This window comes from Pipistrellus kuhlii, unplaced genomic scaffold (genome assembly GCF_014108245.1).
Source record: "Pipistrellus kuhlii isolate mPipKuh1 unplaced genomic scaffold, mPipKuh1.p scaffold_m20_p_59, whole genome shotgun sequence".
NCBI classification, from domain to species: Eukaryota; Metazoa; Chordata; class Mammalia; order Chiroptera; family Vespertilionidae; genus Pipistrellus; species Pipistrellus kuhlii.
The window spans coordinates 275,097-295,681 of record NW_023425561.1 but is presented as its reverse complement, the minus strand read 5'-3'; the positions used below and the strand labels follow the sequence as shown (position 1 = coordinate 295,681).

Genomic DNA, 20,585 nt, shown 5'->3' with positions numbered 1-20,585 from the left:
TGGAGCTGGCTCTCAGGGCCGCAGGGCCACACGTAGAACCAGGGAAATGAGAGAAAATGACCCGGAGAGGCCGAACAACGTAAGCAATTTACAGGCTGCCGATAAGCCACGAGACTCTATCTCCCCTAAACACGGCCCCCACAGTCCGGCCGCCAGGACAGACGGCCGTGGTCCGTACTCCGTGGTGCTCTTTACAGTGAAGCCGCCAGGAAGGAGCCCTGACCCGTCCGCACCCCCGTGATGAAGCAACCACAAACGGACGGACATACCTGCAAAGCTCATGCATATCCCGTGAGACCCTCCCCCGGCACCTCCCCGAGGGTTCCCCCTGGCCAAGAGGAAGGGGCGGCGGGGTGAGAACCGGAGCACCCTGCGCCTGGCATCTCTGCCCGTTTCCTAAGGGACTCGGGAGACTGGCGCCCAGGGGAGCAGCAGGCAGCGGCAGCTCGTACCCGGCCAACCCCCGAGCCTGCCTCTGGGGCCCCCCTTCCTCTGACCTCCTCCTGCTGTTTCTTCTACCTCAAGCCCTTCCTTTGTTTCGCTGTCCCCACCTTTAATAAATCATTTGGACGCCTGTTGTGAAATCCTTCCTGCAGGAAGTCAAGAACCTGCACACGTCTGGCCGGCCCAGACCTGCCCAGTGACCGCCCCAGGGCAGGCTCTGGGACTGGGGCTCCCCTTCCAAAGGGGGAGCTCTCTGCCCGGCCAGTGTGGCTCAGTGGTTGAGCATCGACCTAGGACCCATGGCTGGATCCCCAGCATGGGCCTCCGGGAGGCAGCCAATCAATGGTTCTCTCTCATCACCGGAGTTTCTACTTCTCTCTCCCCCTCTCCCTTCCTCTCTGGAATCAATAAAAGATATTTAATTCAAAAAAAGAAAAGAGGGGGTTGGGTTCTGGGCTGGGAAACCCTGCTGCCTCCTCTGACTGCACCCCCGCCGGGCGCGGAGGGGCTGCCCGGGTCTGCGTGGCACACGGAGGAATCACCAGGCGAGCTGCTTAGAGCCGAGCTGCTCTGGCTGAAGGGGAAGGGGGGGTCCCCCTGGGGGAACTGCTTCTCTCCCCAACTCCCGCCCTCAGAGAGTAAAACTACTGGTGCTAGCGGCGGCGCCAGGCCTGGCACCCACACGCCAGGACTCCCCGGGGGAGGGACAGGAGACCTGGGCGGGGGGCTGCTGGCCCCTCGGGCTGAGCCAGGCCTGGGGGGCCCGGAACCCCGGCCGCGCACTCTGAGCAGCTGCCGGCCGCGCCCTGCGTGGTGTCTCCATGACACCAGGGACAGCCCGTGTGTGTGCAGCTCGGGGCTGCCTCCTCCCTCTGTTGACACACCTGACTGCCGGTTCCATCAGCAAACACCGGGCCCCAGAGGCCGGGGGACTGGCTGGCCGGGCCGCCCCGCTCCCCTCCTTGCCTAAACAGACTGCCTGTTTGTCCTGCCGGCAGCCACCGGGCCCTCCCGCCCCTCAGGCCCCGAAGGGGTGACTCACCCCCTCCCGCTCCTACAGAGCCTCTGTCTGAGGGTGGGGGCACGGGGACAGCTTTTAGGACCAGCCCTGAGCACTCCCCCATGCCACACCCTCCCCCACTTTACAGGTGCCCCCTCCCCCCCCCGCCAGGGCGGGGAGTGGCCAGGTCACGTGCAGGAGGCAGGGCCGGCTCCCAGCCTCCCGCTGGGGTGTGAGTGTGGCCTCTGTGTCTCCGCACGTGCTGTCCCTTCACCAGGAGTCCCACCGGGGGGCGGCCACCGCGCCTGCGTCTCCCGTCTCCCCAGCTACGCCCACCTCCTTCATGCCACAGGCCCTGAAGGTCAGGTCTGGGCGGTTCTCCTCCGAGCCAGCACCCAGGCGCCCAGAGGGAGGCCCGAGCCAGTGTCAGCCAGGCCCTGACCGGTGTGGCTCAGTGGATGGAGTGTCAACTCCTGGACCGAAGGATCCCGGGTTCGATTCTGGTCCAGGGCATGTACCTGGGTTGCAAATTGCAGATACAATCCCTGGCACCAGGTCGGGGTGTGTGCGGGAAGCAACCAATCGATGTGTCTCTCTCCTATCGATGTTTCTCTCTGTGTCTCTCCCCTCCCTTCTGCGCTCTGACAGTCAGTGGGAAAATATCCTCTGCTGAGGAGGAACCAAACAGAACTACAGGGTCAGCCGGGTCAAAGCTCAGTCCTGGCCCCTCAGGTCCTGGTGCCAGCTTCCCTGGGCCCGGGCTGTTCTGGGAGGCCTCCCCACCCACCTCCCTGTCCCCCCGCCCCCGAACACACACACACACACACACACACACACACACACACACACACGCGTGGCTCCCGGATCCCAGGGGCTTTGCACACCGGGCGCCCTGGCTTCCCTGTGCCGGGGCCCAGCCCGGGCAGAGCCTGCTCCACTCTGCGGTGGGTGAGTCAGGGCAGACGGTAAACACCTCCAGGAGCACTGGCTGTGCCACTGAGGCCTGGCACACGTCCTGGCACTGGTCCTGGCCGCTCCGGGATCTAAAAGAAGACGCGCCGGCTCCCACGCACCCACTGTGGAAAGGAGAGGGTGGACTGGAAACAGGCTTCCCGTGTGCATAGCGACACAGAGGCCCGGGCAGAACTGGGGGCTGAGCGGAGCGGGGAGACCTGCGCCGGTGGGGGGGGGGGTGCCACCGCCATCAATGGGGCACGTGCTATGTGACGGGCACCGCTGGGCGCTGGGACATCACGGTGAGCGAAATGCAGGCCCTCCACGTCAGAGCGCAGGGAAGCTGGAGCAGAGGAGGGGGGGAGGGGAGGGGCGGGGTCTTGACAGATGGGGAAACTGAGGCCCAGGAGGGCTGAGATCCCACAGGGAGACAGGGCTCAGCCGTGAGGTGACCCCAATGTGGTCCGTGTGCGGCCTTTCTGCCATAGTCCCGGTGGGGGCTGGGGGAGGGCAGGGCCCCTCTCCTCTCCCCGTGGGGAGGGAGGGCCTCTGGGACCCAGGGCACACAGCCGCAGAGGAGGCTTCTGGGTGAACCAGGCCCTGAGGGCGCTCAGTGGTCAGTCCCCATGGCCGGCCCCTCCGCCTCCCCATCTGAACGGGCGGCTGTTGGTGCTGAGCGACCTCCCCTGGACCAAACAGATGCCTCTTACTCCCCGGGCGGGCGGGTGGGTGGGCGGGCAGGCAGGGGGCCCAAGCTATTCCGGGGTCACTAAGCCGCCCCCCCAGCCCCTGACCCAAACTACTGGTCATTAGGGGCCCTCACACCTCCGGCCAGAGCTTCTTAGGAGCCTTCTTCCGACGTCCTCCTTCCTTCCCTGCACTCGGTCACAGCTTGCCCAGGCTCCCTCTGGACACTGGGGGGCGCGCTGTGCATGGGGTGCTCCATGCGGCTGGGCTCCATCTTACTAACCCCTGGGCCCCCTGCCCAGGCCTGGGACAGCGTTGGTCTCTGTAGGTGACCATTCAGTCATCCAACAAACAGCTCTTGGGGGGAGCTGTGTACCCCGCTCCATGCTGGGTAGGGGGGTACCGATAACAGAAGCTAATAATGCGGCACAGCCTTGCCCTCAGGAAACAGCTCCGTCGCCGGCGGTGGGTGCTCTGTGGGGGAAGCCTGGGAGCAGCCGGAGCACCATCGGGCTGCCTGGCTTGGAAAACCAGGGAGGGCTTCCCGGAGGAGGCAGCACCCACACTATGACCTGAAGGGTCAGTGGGGTCTAGCAGGTGGACAGGTCTGGGGTAGAGGCCTAGAGGGTAGAGGAAGCACAGGGGCTTCTGGGAAGTCTCTGTAGACGGGCTGGTCTCTGCTCCTCCCAATTGCCCGGCTGCTTCCAGCCTCTAATGAGAGAAAAGGTCATTCCCTCCCTTCGGGTCAGCTTCCCAAACCCCTATCCCCGCCGGAAAAGGCCGGGACCCCCAGCAGACTGGCCACCTGTCCCCCTGATCTGCCTGTCACTTCTCCTCTCAGAGCCTCGGCTGTGAAATGGACGGGGCACTCAGGCCCCTGTGGTTAACGTCTGGAGAGACCTGCAGGGGAGGAGCAGCCAGGACGGAACCCGGATGGGGCCCGGGTGCGAGGGGTGGGCTGGGGGACCTGGCTCCGGTGCCCAGCAGGCTGAGCCCAGCCCAGGTCTGGCTCCCATCCCAGAGTCTCTCTTTTATCAGCCACTCAGGACGATAAAAAAAGAAAAGAAAGGAATGGTCCTCCCACAGCCTGGCAGGCGGGCCTGCGATGAGAAACACTTGCTGCTGAGCATGGTCTCCGCGGAGTTCCCGCTGCCACCCCGGCCTACCCGCCCCCCCCCGCCCTACCGCCCCCCGGCACTACCTGTCAGCATCCCTGGGGGGCGGTAGTGGGGTACCGATCCACCCCTTGGGTTGACAGAGGAGGGGTGGGGAAGCCATCCCGAAGGTGGGGTGGACAAGGGGAACCGAGGGGTGAAGGGAAGCCCTAGGACCAGCTTTGAGACAGGTCACTTTTCCCTTCCTGTTTTATATGGAGAGGGCAGGGTAAGGGTGAGGGACAGGAGAGGGTGGGGAGAGGGTGAGGTGGGGTGGGGAGTAGGAGAGGGTGGGGTGGGGGCAGGAGGGGGTGGGGTGAGGGTGGGAGGTAGGAGAGGGTGGGGTGGGGTGGGGTGGGCAGCACGGAGTCCAGGACGAGCAGACAGCTGAGCCTGGCTTGATCCCCAGAACGGGCTGGGCCCCCCGAAGGGCTCAGCAAGCTCGTGGAGCCAGATGGGCAGCGTCGGGGGGACATCAGAAATGATCTCTCCAGTGAAGGTGGAAACTGAGCCAGAGCGGGCCTGGCCCCCCAGCGGCCACAAGTCCCAGGAGGCCTGCCCTCACTGCCAGGCGGCTCCTGGGGCGCGCGGGGTGAGGGCCGGGCTGGGGCTGAGGCTGCCACGCCTGGGCGAGCCCCGCTCTGGGCGCTGCCTGTGGGGCCTCGCTCACTGCTTAGGCTCTCTGAGCCTCGGTTTCCCCATCTGTAAAGTGGGCGTGGCAATGCTGACCATGTAGGGGTTCAAGGATTTAATGCAAGAAGTGAGCCTAGGGTGAGGCGGTGGGCGCGGCCTCACTCGGCCCTGTGATCCCAGCACCCAGGCCGCTGCCTGGCCCTCCATGGGGGCGCAGCTGTGCTCCCTTCGCCTCCGTACCTCTGCCCTCAGTCACTAGCGGGCGAAGGAAGGGTGCCCTTTACTCCAGCCCCTGAGGGCCATGGCCGGGGAGGCAGCCACCGTACTGGAATGAATTACTGCGCACCCTCAGGCCAGGCCGTGGACTCCCTCTGTTTCTCCCGCAGTGCCCGGAGGGCGTGGCTGGGTGGTGACTGAGGTCCCTAGCCCCAGGGCGGCTCCTGGACCCCTTGCCATGGCCCTGCCTGTGGGCACTGCCCGCCCCTCTGGGCTCCCAGGAGGGGTGCAGGGGCCGGGCTGGACTCTCAGGCTGCCCGCCTGCAGGACACAGGACTGAGCAGGGAGCCAGGCAGCCGTGCCAGCGGCCGCCAGCCTGAGAGCCGAGCTGGTGGTGGGTGCCGGGGGGCCATTAGAGGCGAGCGTGCTGAGCACCTCATTGGCCACACCCGCACTCAGCCTCACCATCCTGGCACTCAGCAGCCGCCTCCACCCTCCCGCTGCCTCTGGGACCGGCCAGGAGCAGTGCGATCTCATCGCAGACCGGCGCCCACTCCGGCCATCGGCTCTCTCCACGCCCTGGGGAGGGAGGCTGCTGGCGATCTCGGGCTGCAGGGCGGTGGGTGAGTGAGGTTCCGGGAGGAAGGTCCCCAGGCCCTGAGCCCCCCCCAAGGCGCCAGCTCCATCCCAGTTTCCATGGCGTGAGGCCAGCCCCCTGGAGGAGGAGGGCAAGGCCACATGTGCCCCATAACCCCTCCTATTCCCTCCCTACACACACACACACACACATATACATATACTCTCACACACACACACATACACACACATATATACATATACTCACACACACACATACACACACATATACATATACTCTCATACACACATACACACACATATACATATACTCTCTCACACACACACACATATACATATACTCTCTCACACACACACACACACACACACACACATATACACACATACACAAACAAGCACACATACACTCACGTGCACACACACAACAGGGCCTCAGCACAGGCCCTGCCTCCAGCCTCCAGGGAGGGGCTGGCCAGTGGCTAATTTTCTAGAGCGCCCCAAAGGCCCAGGTCTAGAAGCTCACAAGTCCAAAAAGCGCTGGGCTCTGCAGAGAGCGAGAGGGAGAGAGGGAGAGAGAGAGAGAGGGAGAGAGGGAGAGAGGGAGAGAGGGAGAGAGGGAGAGAGAGAGAGAGAGAGAGAGAGAGAGAGAGAGAGAGAGAGAGAGGGAGGGAGAGATCCTGCCTGGCTGACCCGGAGGGAAGGCGGGCAGGGCGGTGGCGTGGAAACAGGAAGGGCCGGGCTGCCTGCACGTCCGCAGGGTGGGGTCTGGGAGAGCCAACCCCAGCCTCTGTCCTCACCCAAGCTAGGGGTGGGCTCTGCTCTGGGGGTGCCCGGGCCCTGGTGTCGACTGAGCTGGGCCGTCCGGGGCTGCCCTGGGCCTGTCTGGCCGGCTGTTGCCCGCCTGAGCCTTGCCTGGGCGCCAGGCACACATGTGGGAGCTGAGCGGTGTGTGTGTGTGGGGGGGGGTCCTTCCTCAGCCTTGGTGGAGCCCGAAGATCTGACCCAGCCCGCTGGCTACCCCCACCCTGCAGGAAGGTGCCGAGAGCAAAGTTCCTGCCCCTCATCACCTCTGCCCTGTCCCCGCCTCCCCTCCCCCTCAGCTGTTGGCCTGGTTTGTTTCTCAGCTTGGGCATCGGCCCAGGAACCAGGAGGTCACGGTTCCAGGCCTGGGTTGTGGGCTGGTTCCCCAGTGGGAGGGGAGCAGGAGGCAGCTGATTGATGATGCTTTTTTCTCTTCGATGCTTCTATCTCTCTCTTTTCCTCTCTCTCTAAAAATCAACAACAATGTTTTGTTTTGTTTTGTTTTAAAGGAACACAACCCAGCCGAAACCGGTTTGGCTCAATGGATAGAGCGTCGGGTTGGGGACTGAAAGGTCCCGGGTTCGGTTCCGGTCAAGGGCATGTACCTTGGTTGTGGGCATATCCCCAGTAGGGGGTGTGCAAGAGGCAGCTGATCAATGAGTCTCTCTCATCGATATTTCTATCTCTCTCCACCCCTCTCTGTACAAAATAAATAAAATATATTTTTTTAAAAATATTAAAATCCTGTAATAAATAAATAAATAAATAAAGGAACACAACACAGTCCCTCCACATTAGTGGGCACCCGCTCCCACCGCACCTGCACCCACTGGCTCTTCCTCCCAGTCCCGCCCGCCAGGGCGCCCCGCCTGGCCCCTCCGCACAGAGCCAGCTCCGCGCGCGCTCCAGGACGGCCTGCAGCAAGTCCCCTGCGCCAGCGCAAACGTAAGAGCCCGGAGTGAGTGCCCAGGGGGTGTCAGACACACCTACTGTGTGCCAGGCAGTCCGCTCCTGCTGCTCGTCCTGCAGGGACCATGCGAAGACCTCCCCCCCCACACACACACACACTACAGGAGCCGGCAGGGGCGGGGGAGGCCCTCAGCAGCATCAGTATTTCCTCGCTTCATCCCCGGCACCCCTCCACCAGATCACCCGCCTCAGAAACAGACCCCGGCCCCCCTCCATCTAAGGCACACCCACCCCGCTCCCACATCCCCGCAGCTCCCGCCTCCCTGCTCCCCAGCAGGGAGACTTCTGGAAGCTGTCTCCGCTGCCATCCTCCCCCTCCTCCCGCTTCTCTCAAACCCACTCCAGTCTGGCTCCCACCCCCAACCCTCCGTCAGCAGTGCTCCCGCCAAGCCCAGCCAGTGTGGCTCGGTGGATAGAGAAATGCTGCTCTGACAGGAACTTCCCGCTCCGCGTCCACGGCCAGCCTCTCCTCCCAGCGCTCCAGCCAGAAGCCACTTCCCGTCCATCAGGACCTGTGGGTTCTGCCTTCAGAACAGATTCCGGTCCAACCACGCCCACCACCCCCTGCGTCTCCTGCTGAGCCGCCTCCTGCCTCCCGGGCTGTGGCAGCCGCCCCCCACTGCTCCTCCCTCCACAGCCAGCGATCCTCTTCCCACCCTCTTCCCACCCGCAGCTCGGCTCCACCTCCTCTGCTCAGAGCCTGCCAGGCCCCCAGCCCCCAGACTTCTCCCAGGACCCCTGCCTCCCCTGGCTTCCTCTGCTAGCCCTCCCTCCCTCCCTCCCTTTCTCCTTCCCTCCCTCCCTCCGCTCCAGCCCCACAAGCCCCCTTGCTGTTCCTCCAGCTCCTGGGGTGCAGGGCCCTTTGCCTGGCTGCCCCTGTCCCTGGTGCTGGGGAACCCAGGTAGCTGCAGGCTAACCCCCCCCCCCGCCCCCCCGTCTTTGCTCAGATGCCAGGTCCCAGCTTTCCAGAAAACACCCTCTTCTCCCTGCCCTCGCTCCCCCACCACAGCCACCACCTCACAGGTGCTGAGGCTGCTGGCCTCCCCTCCCGCCCCTTCCGGCTCCCGTAGTGTGTGTGTGTGTGGGGGGGGGGGGTCTTCGCATGGTCCCTGCAGTACGAGCAGCAGGAGCAGACTGCCTGGCACACAGTAGGTGTGTCTGATGCCCCTGGGCACCCACTCCAGGCTCCTGCCAATCTCCCCACGTTTGCACTCGCCCACCCCTCTCTGAAATTGGTCCCCCATGCACACACACACTGCCCTTCAGTCAGTTCCTTCTCCCTCTGGCTGGGTTGGGAAGGGTCCTGCTTGTCAGACAGGAGGTGGGCCTCTCTCCAAAAGCAATGGGGCCCCTGGGAGGGCTTTGAGCTGAAAAGCAACAAGGTCACACCTGCTCTGATGCCCACGGGACGGTGGGGGGATGGGGAGCCGCCTGGGCCAGGGGCACAGGGAGGAAGCCAGGGAGAAGCAAGGACATGGCTGGGCAGTGCCCCAGGGCAGGGAGACTGAGGACTGGAGAGAGAACCAGGAGCGGGGCACGGCCAGGCCTTCTCACCACCTCAAGGTGAGGGCAAGGAAAAGGGGGGGGACACCGCCAGGACGTGTCTGATTGACGGGGGGGCGGGGAGGGGGGGCTGCGGGGGGGGGGGGCGGGCACACTAGCCAGCGCAGGAAATGGGCAGGGAGCCCACGTCAGAGGGGGAGGAGCCTTATGGGGGAGCTTCCCTCTTCGCCCCTACAGCCCCCACCCCGCTCACGGGGGCATCTTGGGCCCCAGCACGGCTGGCCACGAGGGAGAAGCCCACGGTGACCAGAGGAGGGTGACTTTCCCGGGGGGAGCCCAGGCCTGGGACCTGGGGTGGGAGGGAGGGGCCGCACAGAATGCAGGCCGGAAATCTGTGCCCAAAACTTTATGGGGAAGCTTCCGGCCGAAAAGTCCACACACGCCTCACCGTCTGCGTGGCCTTGTTTGACCAGAAGGACAAGCAGGCCGGGGAGTGGCCCTGTGACATCACGGGGACTCCCGAGTGCACCCAGGGGCTTGGGGCAGGAGGGGGCAGGGGGCCCCGGAGCCAGAGACGCCCGGGCCAGCTCATCCCACGCCCTCATGTTGCAGACGGGGGAACTGAGGCCCGAGGGAGAATCGAGGTCGTGGGGTGCTCCCGGTTTTCCCAGGGGGAAGCAGGCTCTGGAAGGAGGGCTCACTGGTCCGATGGGAGACTAATAATAGCACCTGTGTCCTTTTCTAAAATATATTTTTATTGATTTCTGAGAGGAAACGAGAGAGGAGTTAGAAACATCAATGAGGAGAGAGAATCTTTGATCGGCTGCCTCCTGCACGTCCCCCACTGGGGATCATGCCGGCAACCCCGGCATTGGCCCTGGCCGGGAATTGAACTGTGGCCTCCTGGTTCCCCAGTCAATGCTCACCCACTGGGCCACGCCGGCCAGGCTGCACACACACCCTCCCTTCCTGAGGGTCCAGAGGCCTGCACACCCGTGAGCTGGTGCATCCCCAGATCCCACGCTGTGTGTGTGGGGGGGGGAGCGCGGGGGGGGGGGGGCAGGGCCAACTGGTGCCAACGTGGTGCCAAAGCTCCGTCACAGTCCTCCCTCCACAGCATCCTCTCTCCTCCGTCTCTGTCATGCGCCCTTTCCTCTCCGTCCAACTTATTCCGCAAGAAGGAAAGAGATGTGAGGACGGGGCAGTTGGGAAGCCCCTGGCTTTCTCCAAGGCCGGAGTCCTTGCTCTGTCTCCTGTGGTTTCACGCGTTTTGCTCGCACCCGCACCTGTACTCACACCGTGCTCTGTAGCCACAATCCCGGAGGGCAGGGCTTGGTCCTACTCAGGCTGGCGTTCCCCCGCAGGGCCTAGGCCCGGGCGGGGCATTCAGGAACCGGGAGAAAGGCTTGCCCAGGGCGGACTGACCCCCTGAATGTGCCCGGAGCATCCCTCCGCCCTCCCCATAGCACCTGCCCCACTGTGCGCCCATTACCCAGAGGAGGAGCCCAGGGTAAGGATGCCCGTACGCAGCACCAGCACACAGTGGCGTGTCCGCCGAAAGGCTCCATTAAAAAATGAACGAGGACGAAGATAGTAGTAATGGCAATGCTTGACGGGGAAAAAGCTTCCGCTCCATGGCTGGGGTGAGGGAGTGGGCAGGAAGCAGGGCCGGAGAGGCCCACAAATACCCCCGAAGTAGACAATCCCCCAGCGCCTTGCTGAAGGATAAGCACTGCAGGGCTGCAGAGCAGGAGAGCTCAGACTCGCCTGGGAGAATCAGGGAGGGCTTCCTGGAGGCGGTGGCGTTTGAGATGGGCTTTGAAGGGTGGAAACACATGGCGGAAGCTCAGGAGCAGTCTTGAGCTGAAGGTGGAGCACGGAGCAAGATGATGAGGTGGGGCAGGGCCCTTACCCTGGGGGGACTCGGTGTCAGGCAACGATTCTCACGTCAGCTCCACAGGCTGTGGGGGGCCCCCAGCGGCCTGGGGCGTGGTGCTGGGAGCAGCATGATCGGGTCACCAGAGAGTCACAGGGAGAGAGGGCGCTGGGCTGGAAGGAAGGAGGCCAGGACAGTTGCCGGGGAGGCAGCGGGTGAGGAGCTGTGGGTGTCCGACTCGGGGAGGCAGCTGACATGTTTGTGATGTGGGCGTGAAAGGCTCCACAGGAGGCGGGTCTGAAGGATCTGGAGACGGGTTTGATGCAGGTGGGGGAGGAGGGAGGAGCAGTGAGCGGCTTTGGGGAACTGATCTGGGCTTGGGGGAGCAATGGGCCCTTCACAGGCCTGGAGAGGTCCCAGGGGGGCTGTCTCTCACCCCCATGGAGATGCTGCGTTAGGAAGGCGGATGCCGGCTGGCTGGGGCGGGAGGGAGGTCAGGGCTCCAGGGACAGAGCCAGGAGTCAGGCTGAAGCAAAAGCGAGGCCGCGGAGGGGATGAGCTCATGCAGGAGAGGGTGTGGGGTGAGGACGGAGAGAGCAGAGAAGGACAGAGCCTTGGGGAGCGCCCACAGTTGGCAAGGGGCGGGAGCAGGAAGAGGGGGGTCCAGGAGGCAAGGGGGTGGTCCCCTATCTCCTCCCTCTTTCCCAGTGCTGCCGCGCCTCTGCTGAGCCCCCACGTCCACAAGCCGGCTGAACTGGGCTGCAGAGCCAGCCCTGGAGCCCCCGTCTTCAGGGAAGTCCTGGTTAGAAGGCAGCAAAGCGCAGGGGTTGAGCACGTGGGCTCGAGGCCTGGCCGGGCGGGTGGGACTCCCAGCTGCCCCCTCTCACTCACCCCTTCTGGCTGTGTGACCTCAGGAAGGCCACGCCCCTCGGGTCCACAGCCTCCTCCCTGCCCCGCCTCGCCTCCCCCGGGGATCTGAGCCCAACTTCTTCCTCGGCGGAGGCAGCGGAGGCGATGGCAACTATTAGCGGGATAATGCGTGTTCTGCACTTGGCACTTGGGCCCGGCCAGCCCTCAGAGCTCAATAAAGGGTGGCTGCTGCCATTACGATGATTGCAGGGGCGGGCTGGATCCTGGCGCCAGGTCTGGCTGGGCCCAGAGTCCAACAGCCCCAGAGCCCTGAGCGAGGGGGGGCCCGGTGCCCTCCACCTCCCAGCCCCCGAGGGCCAGGGCCCCCTCTGTGGTCCTCCACGCGCAGAGCCAGGCGCACGGGACTGGGCAGTCACAGCTCTCAGCGCTGATAGCCCTCCGCCGGCTGAGAAAGGGGACCCCCCCCCCGGGTCTTCAACCCCAGCCGGGGCGCAGGGCTGCGGCCTCGGTCCCAGGGATGGGGCTCCTTTGGGACGTGTCACACCCATAGCCGGAGGCACCGGTACGTGCTTCTCCGTGGCGAACGTGGAAGTGGGCGAATCCTCTTTACAAGCCGTAATCCCCCGGCTTCCGCCGGCACGGTCTCCCAGACGCCCCCTCTGTGAGCCGCATTCCCGCCCCAGCCCAGCCCCACTGGAGATCACGCTGTGGGTGGGTAGGACCAAGTTGGTAAGGAGGAAGGAGGCAGGGGGGGCCTGTCAGGGGGGTGTGGTGGCCCTGAGCCCAATGCCACATCCCCCATCTCTGACTCCACACCTCTGGGCTGTGCAGCGGGGGCTCCCAGGCTTCTGCCAGCCCTTGGGGAGTGGCACCAGCTGTGATCGGGCTGGCAGAGTGGGTGAAGGTCATGAGTTCATGAGTTCAGGGGTGCTGGCTCCTCTCCTTCAGCCACCGAGGCCTGCGCCCGGGTCTCCCCTAAGCCCCTGTGTCCTCTCAGCCCCAGGCTCCGGGCTCATTGGCTGGGCGCCGGAAGCAGGTCTGTGCAGCCTCCGTTGGTCAGGAAGAAGAGGGGTGTCCCGCCAGAGTCAGGGGACATTTACTCGGACCAGGTGGGGAACCCCTGGCAGGCGTGGGCCTGACTGCAGCAGCCTCTTCCAGCGGGCTCCAGCCTGGGGTCCCGCCAGCCACTGCAGGCGGAGCCTTCTAGCGCTAGGAGGTCCCATGAGCTAGGCCCGTGGTCGGCAAACTGCGGCTCATGAGCCACATGCGGCTCTTTGGCCCCGTGAGTGTGGCTCTTCCACAAAATGCCACTGCCTGGGCGAGTCTGTTTTGAAGAAGTGGCGTTAAAAGAAGTTTATGTTTTAAAAATGTGGCTCTCCAAAGAAATGTCGATTGTTGTGCTGCTGATATTTGGCCCTGTGGACTAACGAGTTTGCCGGCCACTGAACTAGGCCACGGCTGGAGGCGGCAGTGGCGGCTGGAGCGGCCGTGTGGGCTCCGGGAACGTGGCCACTGGAGCCAGGCTTTGAACAGTGCACAGGAGGTTTCTGCGGTTTCAAAAGGCCTGCTCGCCGCTGATCCCGGGGCCGGGGGAAAGAGCTCGGCGTGGTTCCCGTCAGCCGAGGATCAAACGGCATTTGGTCAAAGAACCTTTAAATACCTTGAAAGGCAGGTGACACCGGTGCAATGGGCTCTGAGGGGGACTGAGCTGGTCTGAGCAGCCGGCAAGCTGGCTCCCAGCGCGCAGAGTGCTGGGGGAAGGGAGGGACGTGGGGATAGACCACCAGCCCCTCTCCCCCACCAGGGCGGAGAATAGATGTGTGGAGGGTGAGTAGGGCAGAGAGCCGGGCTCAGACCGGCAGAGCAGGAACCCACCTCATAGGCCCTTAGGACAGGGGCATTTATCTGCAGCTGTACCACTCCCCCGCCCCATGACGGGCAGATGCTGTGTCTATATCTGGATGTACATTTTTCTAGGGAGGAGAGGCCCACGGGGCTCATTAGATTCCCAAAGGAGTCCAAGGCCAAATCAAGATTAAACACTGAACCCTCTCTGGTGTGGCTCAGTGGATAGAGCATCAGCCTGCGGACTGAAGGGTCCCAGGTTCCATTCCGGTCAAAGGCACGTGCCTGGGTTGCGGGCTTAATCCCCAGGAGAAGGCATGCAGGAGGCAGCCAATAGCTGATTCTCTCTCATCATTGATGTTTCTCTCTCTCCCTCTCCCTTCCTCTCTGAAATCAATAAAAACATATTTTAAAAAGGAAAGAAAAAAAAACATTAAACACTGACATTCTTATGGTGCAGGCTGGTCGTCCGAGGCTCTGAGAGTCAGAGCCATCTGTCCCTGGTCACCCAGCTTGTTATGGACCCAAGGGGGTGTCTCAGAAGAGGCCGGAGGCCATGATTCTGACTGAGGCTGGGGCCATCCCACGCAGGGGCTGGCCAGGAGAAGGGTGACAGATTTATCTTTTGGGGTGCAGAGGGTTTGAGGGGTTGAGCCAAAGCACATGGGGGTGTCAATCTGGATGGGGTGTTGGTTACAGGGAGAAAGCCGGGGATGCTAGGGCTGGTGAGGGCGTTTTGGAAAGAGAATGCTTTTGGCCCCGCAACCTGACCTGAGGGGAGGAATGGGGACCCCGGGCTGGGGGAGGTCAGTGTGAGCAGGGTGCTGGGAGCCAGGGGTCACCCAAGGAGTCAGAACAGACCATCAGCCTTTGCCTTGCCTTTGCCTGGGCTCAGACCGGCAGAGCCGGGACCCACCTCGTAGGCCCCTAGGCAGAAGCCCAGGGTATTCTCACAGGCCTGTGTGGTGCAATTATTTAGCCCTATTATATCAATATATTTTATATATTATATATATATAATTTCAGAAGGGAAGGGAGAGGGGAGAGAGATAGAAACATCAACGATGAATGAGAATCATGGATTGCCTGCCTCCTGCACGCCCCACACTGGGGGTGGAGCCTGCAGCCCAGGCACGTGCCCCGACCAGGATCAAACCATGACCTTCTGGATCATAGGACGGCACTCAGCCACTGAGCACACCGGCCGGGCTTTAGCCCTATTTTAGAGGAGAAAACAGAGGCCCAGAGACATCCAGGAACCAGTCAAGGCCAAGCCATCAGCTAGTGGCAAGACCTGCAGCTTTAGCATCGGGCCTCCATGGCAGGGAGGGCAGAAGTGTGGCCTGTGCGGACCCTGGGGGCGGGGGGGACCTCGAGGTTCAGGGGTCACTGGGTCTGGAGAGGAGAGGTCATTGACGAGCAATCATTGATCCGGTGTCCTTTGTGACGAGGTGGGCACAGAGACGGTGGCAGCGGCTGCTGAGCGTTTGCGGTCACAGCCTCTCTGGGGAGGTGACGGCTGTGAATCTGATGCTTGTACCTTCTCCAGACTCTTACCCTCTGCAGGGGAGGAAAGGGCCGCCTGGGGACGGGGTAGCTGCAGGGACAGGTGGCCGAGCAGGTCCTCCCTCCTGACCTGGCACATCCTCGGGCTCGGCTGGTCTCTGAGTCCGACCCTCCTGGGTCAAGCAAATGCCCAGCCTGCATCTCTGGCCACATGGATGGTGGCAAGGAGAGAGGGGTGTCTGTTCTGCCACGTGAGCTGCACAAACAGCTCCCTCAGCACTTGTGTTAATAATTCAGCCCCGGCCGTGAGGGCGGGCCAGGGCGCCGTGGGACGGAGCCGCGCAGGCAGCAGCGTGGAGACCGTGACGGGTAGAGGCCAGAGGGGAGCCAGGAGCCCTGCCTGCCAGCCGTGGCCTAGCAACAGAGCCAGGTGGCCTCAAGGGCCCCGGTGAGGAGAGCGCAGGCCTGGCAGCTGCTCCCGGGGGACAGAACGTCCCTCCCGAAGCCGACCCAGGACACCTGGGCCCTGATGGCAGCGCCAGGTTGGAAGCAGGCCTGAGGGTCCGTGGGACGCCATGGCTGCCAGCACGGAACCTGGGACAGGAGGCCAGAGCTTCACAGAATGAGAAGGGGGTGGGGGGAGGGGAGACCGAGCGCCAAGGCCCTGGCCCTCGCCTGCCAGGGCCGGGGCCTGCGGGCAGGGCCGGGGTCAGGCACACCTGCTGCTCTCCCTTCGCAGGGGGCCTGCTCACTCCGGCTCCCGCTTCGTTTCCTGTCTGTGCCCAGTCCTTCCTGAGGGCTCAGGAGGCAGCCGCTCACAGTGCCTGCTGATGGCCCAGCAGGAGGGCGCAGAGGAGACATCTGGAAGGACTTCCTGGATAGGCAGAACATGGAAACGCGGAGCAGGGGCGCCTCGCATCCAATACCTAACGACACGCTGGGTGCTCTGTGTCGCATGCCAAGTGCTCTGAGTCCTCTCGCTCCACCTCCATCACAGTGGAAGGAAGTAGTGCGGCTATTGTCCCCGTGTTATGGGTGAGAAATCAGAGGCCCGGAGGCGCCAGGTCGCCCGCCCAGGGTCACACAGCTGTGAGGGACAGAACCGCACAGATCTGTATCCTCTCCTCTTCCCAGCGACGGCCACCTCTGGACAAAGTGCCCGGGGACCCAGGAAAGGGCGTCTCTACACACTTAGGGTGTCAGTGAGGCCGGCAGGCGACCCCAAGGTCCTGCATTCCCACCACAGAGTCTCCTCGGGTGGGTCTGGCATGTCCGCTGGACGCTCCAGCTCTGACGCTCCCGAACAAGCGCTATCCGGCGGCTGCTGGGGCGGCGAGGCGGGGGTTCGTGCTCCTGAGGGACAGGCTGTGAGCTCCCCGACCGGGGCAGCCACGCGTCTCCTCGAGAACCTCAACATCTCACCCGGGGCGCTGGCGAAGGCTGAGAGTCAGGACCCAGGGGTCCGCCCCTGGCGCTCTTGCCCCTCCCCGGGTTGTCAGCTTGGGGGCGTTAGCTCCCTGGGTCAGTTCCTGCCCCTCTGCCACCTGTGGGGCGCCCTGGGTGACTGACCTCTCAGAGGCCCACTCCCTCGCCCCCTCGGAGACACTCCGGGATTCTGGATGCGCTCAGAGTGCAGGGGGAGGGGCGGGCGGGTTCCTGAACTGGGGACCCTTCTGTGTGGTGCCCGTTGGTGGGGGGAGGGCTGGGGAGGGGACAGGAGGCAGGGGGGTAAGAGGGGCACTAGTTGCTCTTTGCCAGCCGGGGGAGAGCCCGGGAACAGCCGAGCCTAAGAGCCTGAGCCTCAGGTGGAGGCTTGGCTTGCTGAGGTTGGCTAGAGAGGGGTGTGGGACGGCCCTGGGTTCTCGGCTGCCTGTGGCTGTAGGAAGTGTAATGGCCCTGAAGCAGGGGCCGGGGGGCTGCGATTCACGGCCACCGAGGAATTCTGGGCCAGAACCTACCAATGCCGCCTTTCCTTCTGAGTTTAATGAGAGCGTTCCATCCACGGAAATCTGTCCCCACGGGGGCAATCTTCACTAAGGGGTGCTTGGGGGATTTCCTTGTCTGCTCCCCAGCCGGAAGAGCTGTGGGCGGAGGGGTGTGTGTGTGTGTGTGTGTGTGTGTGTGCTGGGGGAGACTGGAGACAAAGGTTTGTCCCTGTGGGTGCTGCTGCCTGCTGGGCCGTGGGAAGATGGAGGTGAGCTGGGTGGGAGCCGTGCAGGATGAAACCGGTTAGTGGATTTGTCAGGGTGGGAGTGGGAAGCCTGGGCTCCGGGAAGCCTGGCTGTCTGTGAACTGCATTCTCAGCGCAGGGGGGAGCAGGCTGCTGATGGGGGTGGGAGAGCTTCCTGAACTGGGGCCGCTGCTGTGCTGGGTGACACTCCCGTGTCTGTTTCTCCCGTGTGGAGGTGTGTTTGTGTGCCTGTGTGTGTGTGGGGGGGGGGGAACAGTGTGTGCAGGAGGTCTCCATCCCTGAAACCACCAATGGTTTGGCTCCAGGCCCTTCAAACCCTTGGAAGAAACACACACACACCCTTCTCCGCCACAGAATCAAACACCAATTCTGCGGAGAAAGAGGAACTAGGGTTCCCTTGATTTGGACTGAGCTGAGCTAACAGAGGGGCAGAGCGGACCAAGAGAGCCCCAGGGTTGAAAGCCAAAGAGGGATTCTTTCCTACCCACTAAAGCAAGGTCAGGAAAACAGGGAGGGGAGGGGAGGGGAGCGCTGTGCAGGAGAGGGGTGAGCACAGGCTGAAAGGTCTCTTCTTCTCCTGAGGGACCGGCGTAAGCTGGGACCGTCACTGGGCTAGTCCTCCACCAACGGTGGCCATTCTAGACTTTTCCGTTCCATTTGTGTGCAAGCTTGGGGGACTAAGAGGAGCGGATCCAGGCTCAGCCTGGCAAAAATAACTCCAGTCCTGGTTTTCGCACACACCAACCCGTCTTCCCGGGACCTTGGAGGAGCGGAGTCCCGAGCTGACGCCCTGGAGCCGCCACCGAGCGGAAAACCTGGGCGGGATTTCAACGCCTCTTGGAGCGGAATCAAAGGGCACCTCGGAGGAGGCGGCCGGCACCGCGGCCCGGCGTGCACCGAGGCCGCTGCCACCGGGGGCGGGTCGCCCAGCGCGTTGGGACCCCAGGCTCCAAGCGCCCAGCGGAGGGCACGGTGCCCTCCCCGCGGGGCCGTGGGCGGGCGGGGCGCGGGGCGCGGCGGTGCCCTCGGGGCGGCTCGGGGCGGCGGCGGCGCGGGCTGCAGTGCGGCGGGCGGCCGGCAGCGGGCAGCAGCGGGCACGGGCAGGGGCGGCAGCAGGCGGGCGGCGCCGGCGGTGCCCCGGGCGCGCTCTCTCACACACACACACACACACACACACACACACACACACACACACACACACACACGCCTCGTACACACTCACACACACACGCTCCGGCACGCACACGCAGCGCGGGCCGGAGGGAGGAGGCTCGGCGGCGGCGGCGGCGGGAGGCTGGCGGGCGGCCCCCGCTCCCCGGCTCCGCGGCCCCGTGCAGCCCGCGCGGCCCCCGCCCTCGGACCCGCCCCCGGGGGGCGCCGGGCCCCATGCCCTGCGGTGGCGGCGGAGCAGCGCGCGGCCACGGGCGGCTCTGAGAAGCCCGGAGGGAGCCGGCGACGCGGGGACCATGTACCGGGACCCGGAGGCGGCCAGCCCAGGTAAGCGGGCCCCGCGGGGCGCCGCCGTCTCGGAGCCCAGCCCCGGGCCGCCGGAGCCGCGCGGACTCCCCCAGGGTCATCCCAGCCGCGGGCACGGGCGTGTGCGGCCACGGCTCGGACCCCGGACCCCCGCCTCCTGGGGTCCAAGCCCTGCCCGGCCGGACGCCCGGCGCGCCGGCTTCGCAGTGTCCCCACAAGGACCCCCCCCCCCCCCCCCGCGCCCCGCAGCCCAAGGACAGCGAGCGTGGCGGAGCGAGGCGCCGGCTCCGGAGCGGCAGTGCCGCTGGCACCCCGGGTCCCCAGCACCGGCGCCCCGAAGGGGAGGTGCCCGCGCTGGGGGACCCCAGGACCAACCAGGATCCCCGGAAGCTTGTGGTCAAGGCTGCGGGCACTGGGGAGCGGTGCCCCCGGCGGTGCCAGCTGTGAATTGAGAGGGTGCCAGGGGGCAAGCGGGAATGTGGTGCAGCCGCGGGGGAGGGGGCTGGGGCGCCGCAGGAGCGAGGGGAGGGGGGCCGGAGCACCTGGAGAGAACGCGAGCGGGGATGGATGGATGAGCTTGGGGGTGCCAGGGGGGTGGGCTCCTGGGCCTGGGGAGGGGGCTCGGAGAACCCCAAACTCACTCCTGCCCTGCGGGGGAGAAGGGGGAAGACCGCTCCTTTGCATTTCCCCGGAGCTGGAGCCTGGGGAGTGGCCTGGAGCCCACGTCTGCTCAGCGGCGTCCTGGCATCCTGGCGTCCTGGAGTCCTGGCATCCTGGCAGCTAAGCCAGGAACCCTCCTTCCCTCCCTGGGCAATCGCCCTGCCATTTCCTCCTTGGCTCCCGACGCCTTCTCCTCGTGCAGTGCCCACCTGTAGGCAGGTCCCCTCCAGCTCCGGCCTGGCTGGGCTCAGCTCCCTCCCGGGGTGCCCCACCCCAGGCCCCGCACTCCCAGCCGGCTGCCCGTCCTGGCAGGGGGTCTCAGTTTCTGGGTGTCTCCTCTGAGGCTACAAGCACATCACCCCGGCCTGAGGACTTGCTCTCAGAGGAGTCTCGGGGAGTACTGGTGCGGGATGGGGGCCCCGGGGGCGGGAGCAGCTCTGAGACCCTCCACAGAAGGAACCCCAAGCTCAGGGCAGCCCCGGCCCCACTTTGCAGGCTCCCTCGGGGGCCGCCTCCGTCTGCCCTTGCCTCCTGAGGAGCTGCCTCTCAGCCCCGCCGGCCACTGCAGCCGCCTCGCCGCCCGGCAGACCGGGTGCCAGGCACTGCCCGCTCTCAGGACTCAGGTTTCAGGCGAGAGAGACTCAGTCTCCCTCCCCGGAGCCTCGTGCCCATCGGCAAATGCGAGGGCTGGAGGGACGTTGCCTTTGAAGATTCCTCTCTTCCTCTGGACCCAGGCGACCTGCCAGTGCCCAGCACTGGGCCGAGGGCAGGGGCCTTCTCCTGCCCGGCTCACCCTGTGGGGAGCAAACAGAGACCAGCTCTGGGGGATGAGTGAGGAGGGCCGGGGAGAGGCAGGAAGGACACTCCCGGCCCCGGCCCAGCCAGGCTGGCAGCCTCCCCCCTTCGGATAGGTTCGTGGCCTGGTCCTGTGCCCTTGTCCTCTCTCCGACTCTCCTCCTTACCCCCCTCCGCCCAGGCCTGGCACCATGACAACACCCCTGCCCTCTCCACGGACGCCAACTTTCTGTGTTTGGCGTCTTGTAGGGGAAAGGCCTAGAGCCCAGTGCTGGGGCCCCCACACCCTTCCCTCTCCCCCCTCGGCAGGGGCCTCCCTGTCTTGCCCACTCCCCCTGCAGCTGCGTGCCCACCAGTGCCCACCTCTGGCCTCTGTGTCCCCAGCATCCCTGCCTACCTCCTGTAACC

General features: G+C 64.7%; 1 protein-coding gene across 10 annotated transcripts in view; it reads left to right on the top strand.

Moving 5' to 3' along the window:
• The first annotated feature begins 18,393 nt into the window (after positions 1–18,393).
• The window catches only part of SYT7 (synaptotagmin 7), a 56,852-nt gene continuing 54,660 nt past the window's right edge, over positions 18,394–20,585 (top strand). For 2 of the 10 annotated variants that reach the window (XM_045574036.1, XM_036417304.2), the window contains exon 1: positions 18,394–18,743. In XM_045574036.1, the coding sequence (XP_045429992.1) occupies positions 18,713–18,743 (31 nt within the window). In that variant the 5' untranslated portion in view covers positions 18,394–18,712. The remainder of the gene's footprint in view (positions 18,744–20,585) is intronic. The other 8 variants (XM_036417305.2, XM_036417307.2, XM_045574037.1 and 5 more) reach the window with 8 other exon arrangements.